Genomic DNA, 21792 nt, shown 5'->3' on the forward strand with positions numbered 1-21792 from the left:
AGAAAAAAAATGTTTGGGGTGTAATTGAGCAAAAAAAAAAAAAAAAGAATTTTGATGTCATGAAACCTTTAATAATGTTATTTAGATCATATTGTTTAGACACTAGATTTGATGATTACCTGATATTCTAGTTTCTTTGAGGCGCTTCATTGCACTCTACTTACGTGACTATTTACCCTGTGCTTGTTGCCTAGGGTTCATGCTTACTCTGATTTGCACTTGTAAGTCGCTCTAGATTGTGGACATCTTCACCACGTTCAGAATGATGTAATTAAGATGTTTTGTTTAGCTGGTAGTTTGACAAAAGGTACATCGCTACTTTTGATGAGTTTTGAGTGCATTTTGTCCTTCACATCAAAGAGAGAATCTCCATCCATTTGTAGTGTGTCTGTGTATGTTTATTCAATCCCTCAGTGTCATAACATGTCCTCAGACACATTACCAACTCATTAGGTACATTGTAGCTTCATTGTAGCTATGCCGTTACTGAGGTTATGTTCAGACTGGCAGCCCAAATGAACAGTAACTATAGCTCAGCTATCTTAATTTTTTTTTGCTTGTTTTTAGAGAATACATGGTAACAGAATATAACTAGCACATCTCTGCTGTGGTTGTAGTTGGTCTATCTGCTATTCTATTGAGAAAGTGAGATCATGTGGTCGGGTAGGACCACTACTGACACTAGGCATTGCATGAAGGTCAAAACGCAGTTTATCCTCTGCTCAACTTTTCTTTCCTCAGCTGTAGAAATGGAGGCGTTTGTGGGGGACCCCGACACGAAAGTCACATAATACACAGACAGTCACAGATGAAAGTCACATAATACACAGACAGTCGCAGATGAAAGTCACATAATACACAGTCACAGATGAAAGTCACATAATACACAGACAGTCACAGATGAAAGTCACATAATACACAGACAGTCACAGATGAAAGTCACATAATACACAGACAGTCACAGATGAAAGTCACATAATACACAGACAGTCACAGATGAAAGTCACATAATACACAGACAGTCACAGATGAAAGTCACATAATACACAGACAGACACAGATGAAAGTCACATAATACACAGACAGTCACAGATGAAAGTCACATAATACACAGACAGTCACAGATGAAAGTCACATAATACACAGACAGTCACAGATGAAAGTCACATAATACACAGACACAGATGAAAGTCACATAATACACAGACAGTCACAGATGAAAGTCACATAATACACAGACAGTCACAGATGAAAGTCACATAATACACAGACAGTCACAGATGAAAGTCACAGCCTCGACACTGGATGTTGTAGACTCGTTTTACCATGGATTTCAATTGCACGGGGAGTGTGACTCCAAGCCTTAACCTTTGACACCCAGTTTAACCGTCCATTTAAAGCGGCCAACTTTCCCTCCCGCACCTCCATCAGTATACTGTGTTCTTTGCCAACTGGCTGCGCACACACAACAAACAAGTTTGGGTGTTTGAGAGAGAGAGAGAGAGAGAGAGAGACGGTTTGAAGGGTTTGCCCTTGAAACAAATGAGGGCCAAAGTCAACGAGTGTCTGTGATCAATCAGTGTTTGTCACCACTAACGAAGCCAGACACCAGTCACAAGGAGGACAACAAGACGGAAGCCTAGGAACATAGCTTAATGAGAGCCTCCTGGAGAAAGAAAGTCCTTCACAGAAGCGTGTGTGTGTGTGTGTGTGTGTGTGTGTGTGTGTGTGTGTGTGTGTGTGTGTGTGTGTGTGTGTGTGTGTGTGTGTGTGTGTGTGTGTGTGTGTGTGTGTGTGTGTGTGTGTGTGTGTGTGTGTGTGTGTGTGTGTGTGTGTGTGTGTGTGTGTGTGTGTGTGCGCGCGCGCGCGCCCCCACATATCACTGCACAATAGAGTACGTCTGAAACTCTGGTAGAGAGTGATTTATTCTCTGTCGCACGATGGTGTCCCGCACCGAAATTAGACGATCTACAAGCTCACAACGGGTCGCCGTGCGACGCGTTGTGAGCTTACAGATCGGCTATTTTATGCGTGCGACACCGCCGCGCGATGCCGTATAAATGGGACTTAACCCATTAAGACCTGGAACTGTGCCATTTTTTGATTTGAGCTAAAAAAGCATTATTTTACACTTTGGCTATTAAAAAATAGCAGATATACAAGCTCATAGCGCGGCACCGAGTGCCGCGCTATGAGCTTGTAGATCTGCTATTTTTGAAAAATCGTGAAAATGTGTGCAAATCTTCTGAATATATATATTTCTAAAGCGAACATTTTTAACTAAAATCTTTGCTTCTGGGGGGGTCCCTGGAACAAAATATTTTGATGGGGGTCCGCGGCCAAATGCATATAATTGTGGGGGTCCTTGACATGAAAAAGATTGAGCACCACTGATATAGAAACATACGTTTTTCAGAAAACTGTTGAGATTTAGGAGACATGTAGAATCGGCTTCAGGTCTCAATGGGTTAAGTGTGAGTGAGGTAAGTGAGGGCAGTGAGAAGTTCCCTCAGAGGGTGTACAGCTGGTCTCAGGGTGACTCAGAGCAGATGTTTTATTTTTTCGGTGTAGGACAGACAGACAGCGATGCTGCAGGCGGGCCACGAGGCCGGGGCCACGGCTTTAAGGCCCTCCTCGGTGGCCGTCCCTCCTGCTGCCTGTGCATAATTATAAACTCCAGCCTGGCGGCCTCAGACACCTCGCAGTCATCATCTGTCTTGTTGCTGTCACTGGGATTTCAGGGATCTGTTTGAGAAGCACTCGGTCGTTGCCTCTCTCTCTCCCGGCGACGTTGACATGGGAGGAATTTTGGGTTTATCCGCACTGTGGCTGCAAGAGTGTCTACTGTTTGTCACATTTAGGTTTTTTTTCACTCAGTGATTGTAGGGAATCATGTGGATCACCGGGATACGCTGCGTTTTGCTCCTGTGTGGATCTGGGACTTCACGGGTGACATCGACCTGTGACGCCAGTCATCCTGTGTCATCTATGACGTCAGCTGTCTATAATATATCATTGTTTGGCTCCAAATTTAGGCAAGGTTTCAGTGCAATCGCAGCCCCATTGACTTCCATTATAAACTGTAAGTTAAATACTCTTTGGCCTGCTGGTTTGCGAGAGGAATAGCTCCAGACAGACCTTCACCCTCCTATCTAAATAAAGTGATAAATGCCCAAAAAAAAAAAATCTTAACTTGTTCTTCCATCATAGAAACAAGTGGGCTTATGACCAAAACGATCCATGTTCCGTGGAGAAATGTTGTTAGTGTTAATGAAAACATAGGCGCACCACCGGAAGAGGAGGGCTGAGGGCAGACCAAACGGGCCTATTTCCTGTACCCACGTTCTATCGGGAGCTACCACCAGAGTCAAATTCAGAAGTAAAAAACAGCAGAGGGCGCTGTTTTTCCTTCAGTGTTGTTCCACATGCATGACATCTGTTTGTGTAAAATACTTTGTCTAACAGGTCCGTTCATGAAAGTCCTTGCGGTCTCGTTTCCAATGAGGGCCTTGGTATTCGATTCATAGACATTACGATAGAGGTCGCTCTTCCGTAACCTGTGACTGATCCTAGGACTCCCGAAGAAGAATACACCCGGAAATCACGTGATCTAAAAAAAATATATAACGTTATAAGATTTATAAAAAAAATACATTTATCTCTGATTACTTTTCCCAGATTGCGTTTTTGGTGAAAACAAGCTATATTCAACTGGGGATAACTAAGAAGAACGGAAGATCGCGGTTACAATTTTTCTTTTTTTCAATACCTTTACTTCTACTCCACTACATCTCAGAGGAAAATATTGTACTTTTACTCCACTACAATTATTTGAAAACTTTAGTTACTAGTTACTTATTGCCCAATCTGGGAACCCAGAGCTAACTGAAAAGGAAAAACAGCGACCTCTGCTGTTTGTTCCTATCTCAGTTAGCTCTGGGACAATGACGACGTAGCACCCGTGCGCAAGGAAACCGGGGTTTTGGTCTGCCTTCAGCACATCACTTCCGGTGGTGCGACTATGTTTTCATTCCCACTAACAATATTTCTACACAGAACACTAACACCACTTCTCCCAGAGAACATGGATCGTTTTGGTTATAAGCCCACTTGTTTCTATGATGAAAGAGCAAGTTAAAATGTGAATATCTTTCCGTGGTTTTGTCTGCTCCGCGGACGCTATTGTTAAATTTGTTTCGGTTTGTTTCGAGGGGGGAAGGATCGACGGACACGTGAATCCCGGCCACTACATTTGATTGGGTAAAGCGCGGCCTGCTTCCTGATCTGAAGGCACGCCCACTTGTAGGCCAGTGTGTACACGTTATGACGAACCTTCACGGCAGATTCCAACGCAGAGCAGAATCTGTTCTTGAGAGATTACTTATTGCCAGACCCAGGGGGTCGGCCTACATGAGGCTTTGTCTGTCGGTCCGTCCCTCTTTTCCTCTGCACACACGTCATGTGAAGTCTGGCCATTCAGATTTCAACCACTAGGGGTCTGGCAGAACCAGGTCTCCTGGTTTCCTTGTTTTGATTATTATTACAAAACACACTAACCACTTCAGCCGTGTATATATACAGTATTTCGGCCATTTGAAAATAGCAGATCTACAGGCTCATCTGATATGGGGACCGATACAACCGCTGTGTACGGTATTTTATGTTCCTATTTGTTACTATCACTATCACAAAGTTATTTAAAAAGAAGAAAATCACACCCAGTGTGAAGTGAGCGGTGTTATTTAAAAACAACAGTGGTCATCACAGTGATGGAAGAAAAAAGTAATTTTTTTGAAGTGCGTGGTGATATTTATAGGTTATTAATTTCATCATGCGTCTCGCTAGCCAATCAAAGCAAAGGGTCTGAATAGAGTCAGCCAATCACGGTACAGTGAAAAGGGTCTGAATAGAGTCAGCCAATCACAGTACAGCGAAAGACACATTTTCACGACGGTGGTCCCAAACCCACTTAAAGGAGCGGCTACACCGCTCAAAAAAAGAAAAAGTTCCTATGTTTTTGTTTTAATTATATTAACTAGATGTCAGGGCCGCTTTGCAGCCCTCACATCTAGTTTAACAAATACAGGTCAAGAGACCCAAAACGCCAAAGCCTGGTGTGAGGAGATGCTTCGCGGCCTCACATTTAGGCCCCAACCTTATATTGTTCCAATTCTTCTCTTTCTACCTGCCTGGCATTAGCGTGGCTCAAAGTCAAGACACTATTACAGCTCTAATTCATCATAGGCTGCAAACATTTCCTTTGTCATTCCTTCTAAATAATCAATTTCCTCCTTTTGGCTCAAAGTTAATTAAAATAGTTCAATGTAAACAATATTGTCTAATTATAGCTCTGCACACACGTCATGCGAAGCCCGACCTCTCTGGCCTCTCCTCTCCTCTCCTCTCCTCTCCTCTCCTCTCCTCTCCTCTCCTCCCTCCCCGCTTTTCTTTGCGGCCCTAACCTCTGGTCACATCCTCCCAACCTCCCAACATCGGTCATGTGATAAAGAGGTCGGACTTCCTGTATCTGGTTGCTATGGCAACCTGCCAGATCAGGCTGAGGGTCTGATAGGCGAATCAGAGAATCGATCAAACCGAGAGTCCGATCACTGATCGAGGTGGGGTGAGATTTGTCAATTATATAGTAGTAAGATTTTATATTATCAGAATCGTAGTAATTTGCTAATTATTTGGGAGCCCACTTGCAATATCCTCACAGCCCACATGTTGAGAATCACTGTTTTGGTCTGTTTTTTTCTCTCTTTTTTTCTCCTTCATTTGCTTTTTTCACGGCTGCCAGTTCCTGATAAGTCAGATTTCCAAGCTCCAGACTTCCTAAAACTAGGACTTAAGTCTATAGGAAGTCCAGGCCACTTGGTGTCATCTTCTCTACGATCATCAACATCCACTGGAACATAATTTTTTTTATTTTGCACTTTTTCATTCTATTCGTCTTTCTGTTGTCATGGCTGCCAGTTCCCACCTGATGTTGTGTGGGAGTCCTGACTGCTCCAGACCGTTCTGAATAACTGCTAGCTTACATAACGTCTTCAGACTAGGACTTACATGTAAGATATGTAAGATGAAATCTGTTCCAAAGAGGATGATACGATCTCCCACCATGCAACAGAACATGTTAGCCAACATACCCGGGCCTTTCCCCTTGGGCTCAACCTTCCTCCAGGAGAAGGTCTTGGAATCTAATTTCCACAGATCTTTGAACTCCCGTCTCAGACCAGAGTTGTATCCACCATATATGTACAGTTCTCCATTGTAGACAAAGGCTGCATGGCTCTTACGTTGTTCTGGAAGAAGCTGTGCAGAAGGTGTGTTCAGCCAATAGTTGGTCTCTGTATCAAACACTCTGATGTTGTTGTCCTGCTGCCCATATCCCCCAAATACAAACATCTTTGTCCCGATGATGGTGGCAGAGTGATGATATGAAGCAGGTGATGGAGTGCCTCTGATGTTAATTAAAGACCAGACCATTGTGGTGGTGTCCAACTTGTAGATGTCATTAGTGGGTTCAGTCAGCTGGTTGCATCCTCCATGGATAAACATGACCTTCTCCAAGACACAGGCTGAGTGGGCGGACCTCGCCTCTGGAACAGTTCCGGAGATCTTCGGCTTGAACCATCTGTGGGCGTCGACATCAAATGCATAAAGAATGTTGTCACTGTCTCCAATGATGGTAAGCCAGTTGTTGTCAGCTTTCATCTCACAATTCACCAGCCCACCCCAGATGTAGATGATATCTTCTATCAGTACAGCTGTGTGTCCGTAGCGCATGGAGGGAACATCAAGGGAACTTTCTCCTCTTCCAGTTGTCACTGGGGGCAACGTCATCCAGCACAATGTCACTGTGTTGAAGACGTGAACATCAATCTGATCCTTGTTGTAGGTCAGCCTGTTATAGAACCCTCCAAAGGAATACACCTTGTCCTCCACTGGCCCAGCAGCACAACCATGGAAGTAGTCTGTCTGTGGTTCTCTTTCCAGAGGCACCGACCAGCACAGCATCTCTATCTCTGTATCTCTCTTTTCTTCCTTTGTGTCTCACTCTGTCCACGTATTCTTCTTCTTCTTCGTATTCTTCTTCTTTGTCTCTGTGTGTCTCTCTGTCAACGTCTTTGTATCAGTGTCTCTGTCTCTGCCTTAAACAAATAACCCCTGAGTATTCCTCTCGATCTCTCTAGATGTCTGCAACAGCTTATATAGGCTGACAAAGCTCTGGTCTGATGTCACTCACAACACAAACTGATGTCATGCATGTGGAACAACACTGATTTGTGCAGGTGTTTTTATCTGCACACGTTTCTCTCTTAAAATGTTACTAACTTTCCGTGGTTCCGAGGACACTATTGTTAAATGAGTTTGGGTTTGTTTCCAGTGGGCACAGATGTAAATCCCGCCTACTACATTTGATTGGGTAAAGCGCTGCCTGCTTCCTGATCTGAAGGCACGCCCACTTGTAGGCTAACACGTTCTGAACGGGACTAGGGCTTTCACCAACTAGTGGACTAGTCGACTAGTATAACCACCAGTCGACCTTGTTGGTATTAGTCGAATAGTTGAACAAAAAAAAAAAACGTTCTTTTTTAATTTTTTCTTATTTATTTTAATGCCATAGTGCTTCCCTTAAAACACCATAAAAATAAGGGCAGGAGGATAATAATAATAGTAATATAGTAGTAGGATGGCATTAAAACATTGCCACCCAAAAAAAAAAAACATTTTTTTTTTTGTATTTTTCTTTTTAATGAAAATTTCGACTAGTCGACTAGTCGACTACACTGGGTCAAATTAGTCGACCTGTAAAAATCTCTAGTCGTGAAAGCCCTAAACGGGACTACCGACAGATTCAGTAGCACAGCTCTGAATCTGTTCTTGAGAGATTAATGGCGGGCGAAGCGTTGGATTTGAAATGACGTCTATAGACGTCAATGGCAGTCAATGTGTTAAAAAAGAAACAAAAAACGTGACCAATAAAATTCAAAAGGAAATTGAGCATTATCTGGTCCCCGGGGGGGAGGAGAAACTGCTTTCACAGCTTCACCCAGCTGTTGGCTGCTCAAATGGCTAAGATGAGCACGCAGAGGGGCTGTTAGACTAGAGGTTAAGTGTCTTGCTCAGGGACACTTCGACACGTAGACTGGGCGTGCCGAAGGTCAAACCGGCAACCTTCTAATTCCCAGACGGTCTCTCAGCTACGTCTGTCCTGAATGAGGGAACATTATTTTTTTGTGATGAACCAAAACAATCAAGCTAACTTACGTATCGCCGAGGACTTAAAGAGCTGGTGCCATGTTTTTTCACTTTTTCTGTTTTTCATGTGTCTATGAGGTTGATGGAACTTCATTAAGCCCCCCGGTGGTGGTTTTATGGTGTTTTATGTCTTCTCTGACTATTTGGAGTTTCTTCCTGGAGGCTGAAACCTTGAGGGTCAAACGTGCCAATAGAGAAACAGCGCTTTAGTGACATAGTAAAAACATACCCTCCCCCTCATTATCATAACACAACAGGTGTGGGCATGAGGAGGAGTAGGGACTAGGACAGGTGGGTGGTGCTAAGGTGGTGGAGGAGGTGCTAAGGTGAGAACCAGGTATACTTAATGAACTGGAGGCGTGTCCACATAAAAACATAATTTTAACAACTTCTGTACACTTTTTTGAAAAAAATCTTCCTCCTAGTATAACCATAATACCTGATGATTATGTTTTAGGGGGGGGGGGGGTCACGGCACCCCGTCTTTAAGGTCCTTACGGGTATTTCGGGGCGTGGCCGAATCCGCCATTCCTTCACCGGGTGAAACGACACAGCTTTCACCATTGGAATTGCATTACGGAACGCACACATTGCTACATTTTGTGGGTTTATTTCATCATAGTGCAACACATGGTGAAGTATGGTGGTGCAGGTCATTGGAACAACCACCCATCTTGTGAAAAATGTAAACGGGACAAACGCCACATATTCTAAACTTTCCGCGATTCTGCTAATAATCATATTCTTTGAGACACACCTCAAGAGCTTTTGCCGGGTCAAACAAGGGAATCATGTGACATTGATCCCCTTCCCCTATTGGCTCATTCTAGGACATGATGTGCTGTATGTGTAGGCAGAAGAATGCATACATACTGTAGCTACATTATATACAAATCGTCTCTGTCGGGTGGAAACCTCATATGTCCAAAACTGTTACTTTTCAGGATTCAAAGCAAGTATTTTCAAAAGTAGCAGATCTACAAGGTCAAAACGTGTCGCTTCGCGCTGCGTTTCGAGCCGCGTTTCGAGCTTGTGGATCTGCTACTTTTGATGCTTTTTTGATGCTACAGTGACGCTGTAGTGTGATCCAGTGGTGGAAAAAGTACTCAAATGTTTTACGTGAGTAAAAGTACTCGGTTACAAGTAAAAGTCCGGAATTCAAAATGTATTTGAGTAAAAGTACAAAAGTATTGGTATCAAAATGTACCAAAAGTAAATACTAAAATGTTTGAAAATAGCAGATCTACAAGCTCACAGCGCATCGCGACGCGTTGTGAGCTTGTAGATCTGCTATTTTCAAATAGCCATAGTATAAAATAGGGCTAAAGTGGTTAATGTATGTTTTATAATGTCATACTTTATATCTGCAAAGTAACTAGTAACTAAAGTTCATATAATTGTAGTGGAGTAAAAGTACAATATTTGCCTCTGAGATGTAGTGGAGTAAAAGTAAAAGTACTGAAAATTGTATATACTCCAATAAAGTAAAAACACCTCAACATTGTACTTAAGTACAGTATTTGAGTAAATGTACTTAGTAACTTTACACCACTGGTGTGATCAAGTAGGGGTTGATTTGTGGAAAAAAACACAAAAAGTTAGAATATGGAGATAAGAGGTTTCTGCCCGACAGCAACGGAATCCACCGTGGCTATAGGTACCAGGTTGAAGCTCTCCTCAGCGCTGGACCGGGAGCATCATTAGAGGCTGTAATGGTGCCTGAAGGATCAGTTCCCACAGGAAACAAGCCATTAGAGTGGAGTCAGCACCTCTTCCCCCGCCCCCCCCCCCCCCCCCCCCGAACTCCTCCTCGGTAAGGAGCAGATCAATAGTGAACGGCTGAGGGGTTCCAGGCAGGGCTGATGAGCTGCGTGCTACATTGTAACGGAGTGTAAAATACAGTAGGAATAAAATCCTAGTGGAAGAAGGGTCTCCGTGCTGCATGGCTCGCCAGGTGTTATTTGGTACGGAATCAAACCACTTAACCCATTAAGACCCAGGGGAAACGCATGCTGTGTCATTTTAGATTTTAACCACTTTAACCAGTATTTTATACTTTGGCTATTAAAAAAATAGCAGATCTATAAGCTCATAGCGCGGCACTCGCCGTGCTATGACTTGTAGATCTTGTAGATCTGCTATTAACTTGTAGATCTGCTATTTTTGAATAGCCAAAGAAATCTAAAAATGACACACAGATGCATACCTGGTCTTAATGGGTTAAACCCTATATCCTTGCTGTCGGGGCAGAAATCTCTTATCTCCATTTTCTAACTTTTTAGTGTTTTTTCAGTAAATCAATGCTTACTTGATCATACTACAAAGTCACTCAAAAGCATCAAAAGTAGCAGATCTACAAGCTCGAAACGCGTCTGCGTTTTACGGACAGAGCTGATATACTTGGTTGACCAGAGTCCCAGGGTCTATACTCGGCCCCTTTGTTTTTCCCCCCTGCACCAAATCTGTGAGAATAGCCGATCTGCAATGTGATGCGTTGTGAGCTCCCCGACGAATGTTCACCAATTTTACGAATGTTAGCTTATTATGACGATGCTAATAGGGATGCTATAGCCTTCAAGTGTTTATACACATCGTTGTCAATGTGCTAAACGTACCAGACTCATTTGGCATGTCAGAGTGATTTATACTTCATCACACCACCCTTTCACTCCACACACATGCATATATTTAAAGCAACACTTGTCCAAAGCTTTGCACAACCAAGTATAAATTAAACCTTTTTTTACTAGAGATTATGGATTCTAGTTTCTGTAACATTGTGGTTAACCATTTTAGGCCTATTTTATACTTGGTGTCGCATGCAAATAACAGATTTGTAAGCTCACAACACGGGGCATAGATTTTTTTGGTATATTTTTTTACTTTGAAACATTTTGCCCAACATAGGCACACCAGGTTGATAGTTTTCAGGTCCAGATAGTTTTAGAGTGTGTAGTCCCCTAAAACCCTAATCCTTCAGCTCCATACCCTCACCCGCAGCCCCCTACCACCACCCACCCATACACCCAGCTGAACTACACCCTTGTCGTATATAATGAAGTCATCTGTGCCGCTGCCACACAAATCCATGTTGACTACAGTCAGTAGCCTCCCGGATGAAGACACACACACGCGCGCACACACACACACACACACACACACACACACACACACACACACACACACACACACACACACACACACACACACACACACACACACAGATATAGTGGGCAGGTTGAATGATTGATTGATGGGGGATGAGATCTCTCTGTCACCAGGGAGCTGATAGCACTGTGAGGGGAGGGGAGGGGGAGAGACAAAAGTAGGAGTGGACAGTATACCACCTGTCCCCACTCCCTACACACACACACACACACACACACACACACACACCACTGTGTCAGTGTGAGTTATGAGCCACAGCAGCACAGAGGAGGAGAAGGAGAAACCAAACAGTGTGTCAGTGTGTTCCAGGAAATGAAGGGGGGGGGGGGGGGGGGGGGAGAGAGAGAGAGAGAGAGAGAGAGAGAGAGAGAGAGATCTGAGGGGGTCTCAGATGGGAGGAGGGTCCGTGCTGAAGGGATGTGAAACAGGAAAACCCTGGGTCCTACCAACCCCCCCCCCCCCCCCCCCACCACCCCTCCCCCTCTCTCTCTCCTCTGTCTCTGTTTCCTCTGGTCTCACTCCAGAGCTCCCTGTTCTCCCTTCTTCCCAATCACCCTCCAGTGACCCCCCCCCTCCCCCTCCTCAAATCTGAAGCCAGACTTCAATGCCCCCCCTTTGTCCCCCCCCCCCCGCCCCCCCATTCCCTCGGAGCACAACCACAGCAAAGAAATCCTTCCTCTGTTCTCTCTGTCCAAAACCTAGAGCTGCAACCATGTCTGCTATTTCCACCCCCCCCCCCCACCACCCAATTGGGTTTTGTTAAGTAAAAGTCTTTTGAAAATCCTTATTTAACCCATTATGACCTGAGGCGATTATTTTTTTATTTTTTTATTTTTTTGAAAAAAATATAAACATTTTTTTTCAAGATTTTTAAAAAATAGCCAAAGAAATCTTAAGTGACACAGATGCGTTCCAGGTCTAAATGGGTTCAATTTTTTTCTTAATTTTGAAAAACATTTCAAAAAAGATTCTGATAAAAAAAAAAAGTCACATTTTCAAGATGTTTAAACTATTCAAAAATAGCCGATCTACAAGCTCACAGCACGACGTGGTGCAAAGTGTTGTGAACTTGTCGGTTGGCTATTTTGGTATAGCCGTTGAGTAGCCGACTCAAACGGTTAAACAATGTTTGTATAATCTCTTGAGTCAACACTCCCTCCCTTCTCAGCCTTCTTGTCCCATAACTCCTCTGCGCGGCGTGCGTGAGCGTGCTAATGTTTTGCTATCTGCTATCTTGTCATCTTCCTAACTTGTGTACGGTATGGTAGGATGGAGATAACGGCGCTTTAACGTGAGAGCAGGCAGGAGGAAGTCATTGGGTTGTCTATGGTTTCCACATTAGAGGTTTGGGTCAGATCCAAACACGAGAGATTCCTTCTGAGGGTGGAGAACTCCCCGGCCTCTTTAAAAAGTTCTTGGCTCCCCGAGGTGTTTGGCGTGAACCAGGCGTGTGTATGCGTGTGTGTGCGCGTCTGTTTGTGTGTGTGTGTGTGTGTGTTTTTGCCAAATCTGCACAAAACTGCCCATGAAAAAAAGCTCCACAGCAAGATTGTGTTTGTCTGTATTTCTAAGAGGGCAAGTAAGGACAGAGTACAGTTACAGTACATTTAGGAATTTGACTACCGTGTGCATGCTTGTACAGTCAGCAACACAAACACAATGGCCCTCATTTATCTATCTAATGTAGAAACCAGTGCAGATCATTTATCTATCTAATGTAGAAACCAGTGCAGTTATCATCTCATGACATGACAGGGCTCACGTGTGATTTATCAAAAGGTTGTACAGTTTGCTGCCAGTCACAGTAATAATGATCTGGTGTTGAGAAATGTGGAGGCTGAAAACCATCGTCATTAAAATATCAGTATCATGGTCAGTACCCATCCAGTGATTACACTGGATGGGGGGCGCACTACAGATACCAAAGCATGGTCAGTATCATGGTCAGTATCATGGTCAGTATCATGTCAGTATCATGTCAGTATCATGTCAGTTTCATGGTCAGTATCATGGTCAGTATCATGGTCAGTATCATGGTCAGTTTGATGTCAGTATCATGGTCAGTATCATGGTCAGTTTGATGTCAGTATCATGGTCAGTATCATGGTCAGTATCATGGTCAGTTTGATGTCAGTATCATGGTCAGTATCATGGTCAGTATCATGGTCAGTTTGATGTCAGTATCATGGTCAGTATCATGGTCAGTTTGATGTCAGTATCATGGTCAGTATCATGGTCAGTATCATGGTCAGTTTGATGTCAGTATCATGGTCAGTATCATGGTCAGTATCATGGTCAGTTTGATGTCAGTATCATGGTTTTCAAGTAATTCATGAAGTAATTCACCCCATGAATTCAAGTCTCCATGGGGTGACTAAACAAAAAAAAAGTATGTTTTTGGGTGAACTATGCCTTCAATTTAATTTAAGTCAAAACATCTTTTCATGTGGGGGTCCATGGCCTAATGAAAGATTTGGGGGACCATGGCATGGAGAAGTTTGAAATACCCTGTGTTAGTGTGTGTTCAATGCAAACTAGAATGTGGGGTTCATGGTGTGTGTGTGTGTGTGTGTGTGTGTGTGTGTGTGTGTGTGTGTGTGTGTGTGTGTGTGTGTGTGTGTGTGTGTGTGTGTGTGTGTGTGTGTGTGTGTGTGTGTGTGTGTGTGTGTGTGTGTGTGTGTGTGTGTGTGTGTGTGTGTGTGTGCAGGGTGATCTACCTGCAGGTCAGCATGAACGAAGGCCTGTCTTACATCACCAGCTCTGTTCACATCACCACCACTGAATGTGTGAGTATAAAACACACACACACACACACACACACACACACACACACACACACACACACACACACACACACACACACACACACACACACACACACACACACACACACACACACACACACACACACACGCACGCACACAATGCATGGCCTGAATCCTCACACTATACTAACAGTAGCACATGTAGTAAACCAGACTCTCTTTCTACTATACATACAGTCATTCTTAGTGAGTGCCGAAAATAGCCGATCTACAAGCTCACAGCGCGTTTGCAGAGCACCGCCTTGTGAGCTTATAGATCGGCTATTTCCGGAGGGCACGACAGCAGCGCAACAACCATGTATGAATCGAATGTCTTAATACGGCATCACACATCATTTTAACCACTTTATCCATTTATATGTAAGCTATTCAAAAATAACAGATCTACAAGCTCGCGGCGCGTCACTTCGTGCCGCGCCGCGAGCTTGTAGATCTGTTATTTTGACTCATAATGTGTCGTCTGATCTGAACTGTGACCAGTGTTCTTTCTTTCAAACTCCTCTTTACTTCCCTCTCTTGTTTGTGTTTGGTTCTTGTAGCCGTCTCTTCTTGTCCGCTATGTCCTCTCTAAGGGTCTCCTCTGTTCTGTCTGTCCGCAGAGGAGACTGTGAGTACGTTCTCTTTTCTCTGACACTGTTTTCCTCTCGCACACACACACACACGCACACGCACGCACACACACACACACACACACACACACACACACACACACACACACACACACACACACACACACACACACACACACACACACACAGAACGCCTTTGTCTTTTATCTGCAAAGTTTTTACCCCCCCCACTCCCCTCTCTGCTGTGTTTTTGTTTAATCTTTATCCCTGTGTGTGTGTGTGTGTGTGTGTGTGTGTGTGTGTGTGTGTGTGTGTGTGTGTGTGTGTGTGTGTGTGTGTGTGTGTGTGTGTGTGTGTGTGTGTGTGTGTGTGTGTGTGTGTGTGTGTGTGTGTGTGTGTGTGTGTGTGTACATAGTTCGATGGCACCATTGTGCTGATCTCCTTGCTGGTTCTGTTCTTGGTGTTGGCCATGGTGCTCATGTGGTGGTTCTGGCCTCTGTGCTGCACTGTGGTGAGTGTTCAGTGTTTACACTGTAATTGTGCTACTTGTGAACGACTCCTCTGTCATTTTGTGATGAATTAGTGTTTATCGAGGGGGGGGGGGGGGTAGAGCACCCCACAGAGTTCAGATAACATCTGGAGGTGGGCTAGAAGTCATATTTTTGAAGGGGTGCGGGTGGGGGGGGGGGGGGGGGTTGTGATTCTTATTACTTTTTTTTAAATGCCGGTTTATTAGAGTGCACATTAACACATCATTAGACTTCCTTTCATTATCTAAAACTGGAGTTAAGTGAGTTGCGATTTGTGAACGAAAGCATTTTTTCTGATAAATGCAGGGTTCGATTTGTTAAAGAAAGCAGGGCGCGATATTAACCAGTTAAAGCCCTATACTTCATTGGACGACAAATAGTCTACAAGCTCACAGTGCGGCGCAACGAGGGCCGACATGCATTGTTGCTATATTATTTGAAGTTGCTTAATTATTTTAAATACTTTGACATTTTAAGACAAATTCAGAAAATGCTGTTTTTAAAGGGATATTTCACTTTCAAACATGAAAGTGAAATATCCCTTTAACATAATGTTTTTGTAAAATTGTAAAATTGTGCTTTCTTTTTTCTTTTCCCGTAATATCCAGGTGATCAGAGAACCTCCGCCGCCCCCTCCACCAGAACCAGTAAGTCTCTCACTACACAGACCTCATAGATGATTTTAGATTAGAATTAATGTCATAGGGCACGGTGGCGCCTGCAGTAACTTCTTTGTCTCTTCTGGGAAGCCAATCACGGTCCTGCATTCACTGCTTGTGGTCCTTAATTCTCTGCTTGGGCGGCGAATCGCGGTCCTCCATTCACTGCTTGGGCGACCAATCACGGTCCTGCATTCACTGCTTGAGCAGCGGCCAATCACGGTCCTGCATTCACTGCTTGAGCAGCGGCCAATCACGGTCCTGCATTCACTGCTTGAGCAGCGGCCAATCACGGTCCTGCATTCACTGCTTGAGCAGCGGCCAATCTCGGTCCTGGATTTACTGTTTCACTGACCAGTTAAATCTTTCCCCCAACTCCCGGACCCGCCCCCGTCATTCACTGCTTGAGCAGCGGCCAATCACGGTCCTGCATTCACTGCTTGAGCAGCGGCCAATCTCGGTCCTGGATTTACTGTTTCACTGACCAGTTAAATCTTTCCCCCAACTCCCGGACCCAGCTCCCATTCCTAGATGAGGAAGAAGGAGGAGCATGAAACAGCAAGGATTACAGCAAGGATTAAATAAAAATAAAGATTGATTTGATTGATTTTTACACTTTGTCAGCTTGTTTTTGTCATTCTAATTGTATTCGTTTTTTTTACATGACCCGCACGTCCATTTGGAAATGAGTTGGCTGTTCATTGCAATACATTGCACTGGTTGGAATAACGTGTTCCTTCCACACGCTACGTCCTACCGGGGAAACTCCCCCCTGTCAGGTGACAAGAAGGTCAGTTGGCTCTCATGCATTGAAGGAAGCATGAGCTCGGCCCTGGCCTCCCCAGGCTGTCGGGGACTGGTGTAGTGCTGGTGTAGGGCCGGTGTAGCGCCCAGGATCACTTAGGAAATTGTCACCGGGTGAAAAAATCGGTTACAAAAATTGCGGGATAAAACATGTAAAGAAATAGAATTAATGTCATAGTGCATAATGCATGTGGAGAAGAGATCCAGTAGAACTAAAATCATAGTTTTATGTTTGGTTGCGCTCAGGTGTTGTGCTCTGAAAATAGCAGATCTACAAGCTCACAACGCGTCGCAGCGCAAGGCGTTGTGAGCTTGTAGATCGGCTATTTTCCGCATGCAACCAAGTGTAAAAGCAGCCATTACGACGCCATCAAGGCACCGCCAAAATACATTTTAGTCGACTAAATCAATTGTAGATTTAGTCGACTATAATCTTATGATATTTAGTCGACTAAAACTGGACTAACAGTAAAACATTTCAGATGACTAAAATATGACTAAAACTAAAGGGAATTTGATTCAAAAGACTATGACTAAAACTTAATCAAAATTTGCTGTCAAAATCAACACTAGTTGGTGTAAAACCCTGGTTGTCTCTGCGTCTCTCAGGAGTCTGACGATGAAGACGGGATGCCCAAGAAGAAGTGGCCCACAGTGGATGCATCCTACTACGGAGGAAGAGGAGTGGGCGGCATCAAGCGCATGGAGGTATGCACGCATGATTTTTTTTTTAGCTCTAAATGCTTTTTACAGGTTTAGATCTAGAAGACTGGCCCCAAAAACTCCTTTAGCTGCCACTGTAAGTATCCACAGAGGGAGCAGACAGAACCTACCACCTAATCAGTAACCTTTTGTGTTACACAACATTACTACAATAGACAATGACATCTGGCATCCGGTAAAAGATCAGAGTTCAATCCCCTTGGATGATGGTCGCATCACGTCGACACCAAGGGCCCAGCATGAAAGTTTTACATTGAGGCTAATACGGAAGAGACAGTTCATATGAATGGCCTGTAGTTTCACTGTTTTACCCCTTCATGCTGGTGTCAGAAAGAATTCATCTTAACGCAAGCGGATGGGTTTTGACAAACTTTAGACTAGTTTTTCTTACCTTAATAAAAATGGTCATAAATACTATATGCTTCCAGTCGTTAGTTTAAAGTCTCCTTTCAATCATCATGATATGAGTTTTGGTAAACTATGGTCCCATTTGTTTTAAAATTGACGATAAAGTAAGCTATGATCTAGGAGGGGCGGGATGATTTGATTGACAAGCTGCACAACCAATAGCATTCATTCCCCGCCCCCGCTCTTGATTGACAAGATACCCAACCAATAATGGTCTGGTGGCATTCTGCAGGATATGACGCGATATTGAAAGATGGCGGATTTGAAATTGCTGAACAATCGGCTTCATTTGCGGTCTGTAGAAACCAATGGCGTCACTTTGTCCATTCTTTTTATATAGTCTATGGTCGACACGCATGATCGCATGCCCGTGCATGCCCCGACATGCCCGACTTACTGAACATTTCTCATTGACAACAAAAGGAGAGGAGTTTGGGAGGGAGAACGTGTTGGTGGATGCGACGCACAGCGCTCACAACACAAAATATACCCTGAATGAGGCTCATATAAGGCTCCCGGACCCCCTGTTGAAGACCCCCTACTACTACTGCCTGCTATGGCTTGGCCTGCAGTGTTGGGCCCGCGCAGGACTCTAACACACACACACACACACACACACACACACACACACACACACACACACACACACACACACACACACTACAGCTCACAGAATAGCGTACATTTAGAATATGTTTCATACGTTTCTGTTGTTGTTGTTTAGGTACGTTGGGGGGAGAAGGGTTCCACTGAAGAGGGCGCTAAGCTGGACAAACCCAAAAACGCCATCGTCAAGATGCCAGAGCAGGAGTTTGAGCCTTACGAGCCCAAACCTCGTAAACGCCCCCGCCGTGCGCCACAGCAGAGGAAGTGGTACACTCCCATCCAGGTGAGGGGAAAGGGAGTATTTACTGGGGGAGGGGGGACATTACTTTTACTGCTTCACCCAGCAGATGGCTGCTGATGGCTCAGGTAAACTATATGTCTCTGTATTGCATACCAACAATAGCCGCTCTACAAGTTCACAACAGCACGCCAAGCTGTAGATCAGCTATTTTAGACAAATGACACTGTTATACAAGGAATAAAGGTACAAAGTATACATTGGGCTTTAGTTTGCGATTATGAAATCTTTGTGTTTATATTTTGCTTCTCAAAGATGTTTGAGTAGTGTTGATTTCGTCGACTAAAACTATGACGAAAGATGTTCGTCGACTACCTTTTTTCACTGACGAAAACAAAATAAAAACTAAGCTATGATGACTAAAACTAAAGACTAAATATATTGACAATTTCGTCAACAAATTAAAACTAGACTAAAATGTCAGTGAGGGATCTAGTGGAGAAGAGATCCAGTAGAACTCAGTCATTTTATGTTTGGTTGCGCTCGGGTGTTGCGCTCTGAAAATAGCAGATCTACAAGCTCACAGCTGTGAGCTTGTAGATCTGCTATTTTCAGCATGCAACCAAGTGTAAAATCAGCCATTACAACGCCATCAAGGCACCGCCAAAATACATTATAGTCGACTAAATCAACTGTAGATTTAGTCGACTATAATCTTATGATATTTGGTCGACTAAAACTAGACAAGAACTAAAACATTTCAGACGACTAAAATAAAACTAAATGGAATTTTAGATATATAAAAGACTATGACTAAAACTAATTCTAAATCTGCTGTCAAAATCAACACTGTGTTTGAGCCCCAGTGGTGATAGTTTTGTCTTGTCTCTCCTCAGGGGAAGCTGGACGCGCTGTGGGCTCTGTTCCAGAGAGGATACGACCAGGTGTCCCTGATGAGACCTCAGCCTGGAGACCAGGTGAGACATGGCAACCTGCACAGCCTCTCTGTTTATTATTCCAACGCATTCCTGCTTCAAAACACAACAACGGGTTCTCTGACCAAGCCCCCGACACTCACACATAATTGGTCGGATCGGTGGTGCGACGTAGACGTGAGGGCCACGTAGCGGCCCCAACCTCTATTATTATCTCCTCACAAACTTTGGCACGCTACTGGTCCTACATACTTACACCTAGAACCCCCATTCAAACTTTAACCCATTAAGACCTGAGGCGATTTTTTGGAACAGTTTTTGGAAAAAAATATAAAAACATTTTTTTCAATTTTTTTCAAAGATAGCAGATCTACAAGCTCATGGCGTGGCACTCATGAGCTTGTATATCTGCTATTTTTGAATAGCCAAATAAATCTTAAGTGACACAGATGCGTTCCAGGTCTTATTGGGTTAAAATGTTCAGCTTACTGTAGACATGTGAGCTTGTGCATGAATATTTTAAATGTTTTGTAGTTTTAGAAATATTTCCCTTTAAAAGTTCAGAAAAGTATAATGGAAGTCAATGGAAGATTTTGGTGCCTCACAAACACACGTTCACCTAGAAACTGTATTCACACTTTTTATAATTCAGCTTTACTTTGGACACACATGCTTGAACCTTTGACTTTGAAATGTTTTGTAGTTTTTGAGATATTTAACTTTTTTTAAACGTACATCTGAAAACTTTGGTACCTCGCTGTTCCTTCATACTTTAACCTAGAAACTTGATTCACAATTTTAAAAATCCTCCTTTTGTGTGGACATGCATGCTTGAGATTTGTACTGTAAAAGAACTTGTATAAATAATTTGTAGTTTTTGAAATATTTAACTTTTTGCGCCCAATGCATTGTCCATTTAAAAGGGGAAAAAAGTAAGTAGACTGCTGGGAGCCAGATTGCTCATACAGTATGCTGAGTTGCCGGTGCCAGGATACGATCTCATGATCTTGTGGTTTTAAGTCAAGAGCTGAGCTACCCAGACACAAGAAACATTGTACAGTACATTGCATGAACGTGACGGGTCATTACCCCAAAATAATTAAAGGCATTTGGCTCATGCACTTACAAAAAAATAAGTTTGAGAAAATATCACTGTACTGTGTCAATGTACAATGTCATCAAAGCAGACAGAGTTATTAAGGAAAAATTAAATCAAAAGTGCTTTTGAGTTGTTCTTTTGTATTTTAGCCTGTAAGTACTCCAGCATTGAATTATAGGAGAACTGGGACTTGAACATGGAATCTCTGTGGTGAGAGTCTGAGTCCTGAAGCGTTCTTTTATGTGTTAGCCTTCAGTTAGTAAAGTTAAAATACTCCGGCATTCAAAAAGCTGCATTGTGTAACTTCCCTGTTCTACCTCGGATTTGTCTTTTTATGCTTTTGAGTTGTTCTTTTGTAGTTTAGCCGGCAAAACTTTAAAGCACTCTACCGTTTGGTTTAACTATGATGGCCTGGGACGTGAACATGGACATTCTCTGCTGAGTATTAGACCACTACACCATTACTCATTGGTCATTAACAGGTGTCTTAGTACTTCTGAAGTGTTTGTTTATATGTCAACATTAGAAACTACAGAAGGTCTGGGACTTGAACATGTAAAATCAGTGGAGAAAGTTTGAGCCTTAGTCCACGACTACACCATCACATCTGTGATGTGTTGAAACGTTCTCCAAGTGATGCTGAAGTGTTCTTTTGTAATGATAGCCCCAAAACTCAACGACTGGGCCTCAAACAAGAAACGGCTTGGTTGAGAGACAGGTCAGTTAGTTGACTTGACTGCCATTATTTATTCCCTTTTGAGGCTGTTTGCTCAAATCTCTGTATCTCTGCAAGACATCACTATGTAAGCCATATTTCCAAAACCGGTGGGTCACACCGAATAACCAATACAATTTGTAGTTATGATTCCCTGCTTTCATGTGATATGAAAAAACTAAAATGCAAAGTTAAAGCCTAGCCCTGTTTTGTGCTGAGTCACACATAGGGTTGAATTAAGAAGCCGT

At 43.4% G+C, this 21792-nt stretch overlaps 2 protein-coding genes and 1 long non-coding RNA gene across 3 annotated transcripts in view; 2 read left to right on the plus strand and 1 right to left on the minus strand.

Annotated features, from left to right (window-relative positions):
* LOC311059249 overlaps positions 1 to 21792 on the plus strand; it is a 510343-nt gene that overhangs the window by 476204 nt on the left and 12347 nt on the right. The gene's annotated exons all lie outside the window — the stretch shown is intronic.
* The window catches only part of antxr1d (ANTXR cell adhesion molecule 1d), a 70342-nt gene that overhangs the window by 38870 nt on the left and 9680 nt on the right, over positions 1 to 21792 (plus strand). Inside the window, exons 12-17 of the mRNA XM_084076967.1 lie at positions 14141 to 14219; positions 15243 to 15338; positions 15966 to 16004; positions 17430 to 17528; positions 18676 to 18840; positions 19692 to 19772. Of these exons, the coding sequence (XP_083933093.1) occupies positions 14141 to 14219; positions 15243 to 15338; positions 15966 to 16004; positions 17430 to 17528; positions 18676 to 18840; positions 19692 to 19772 (559 nt within the window). The remainder of the gene's footprint in view (positions 1 to 14140; positions 14220 to 15242; positions 15339 to 15965; positions 16005 to 17429; positions 17529 to 18675; positions 18841 to 19691; positions 19773 to 21792) is intronic.
* On the minus strand, positions 5941 to 7020 carry LOC311058105 (kelch domain-containing protein 3-like; the record flags this gene model as incomplete). The annotated part of the gene is made up of 1 exon (XM_084075411.1): positions 5941 to 7020. The coding sequence occupies one exon, from the start codon at positions 7018 to 7020 to the stop codon at positions 5941 to 5943; it is 1080 nt and encodes a 359-aa protein (XP_083931537.1).

Source organism: Gymnoscopelus microlampas (assembly GCF_963454915.1).
Source record: "Gymnoscopelus microlampas genome assembly, chromosome: 13".
NCBI lineage: Eukaryota > Metazoa > Chordata > Actinopteri > Myctophiformes > Myctophidae > Gymnoscopelus > Gymnoscopelus microlampas.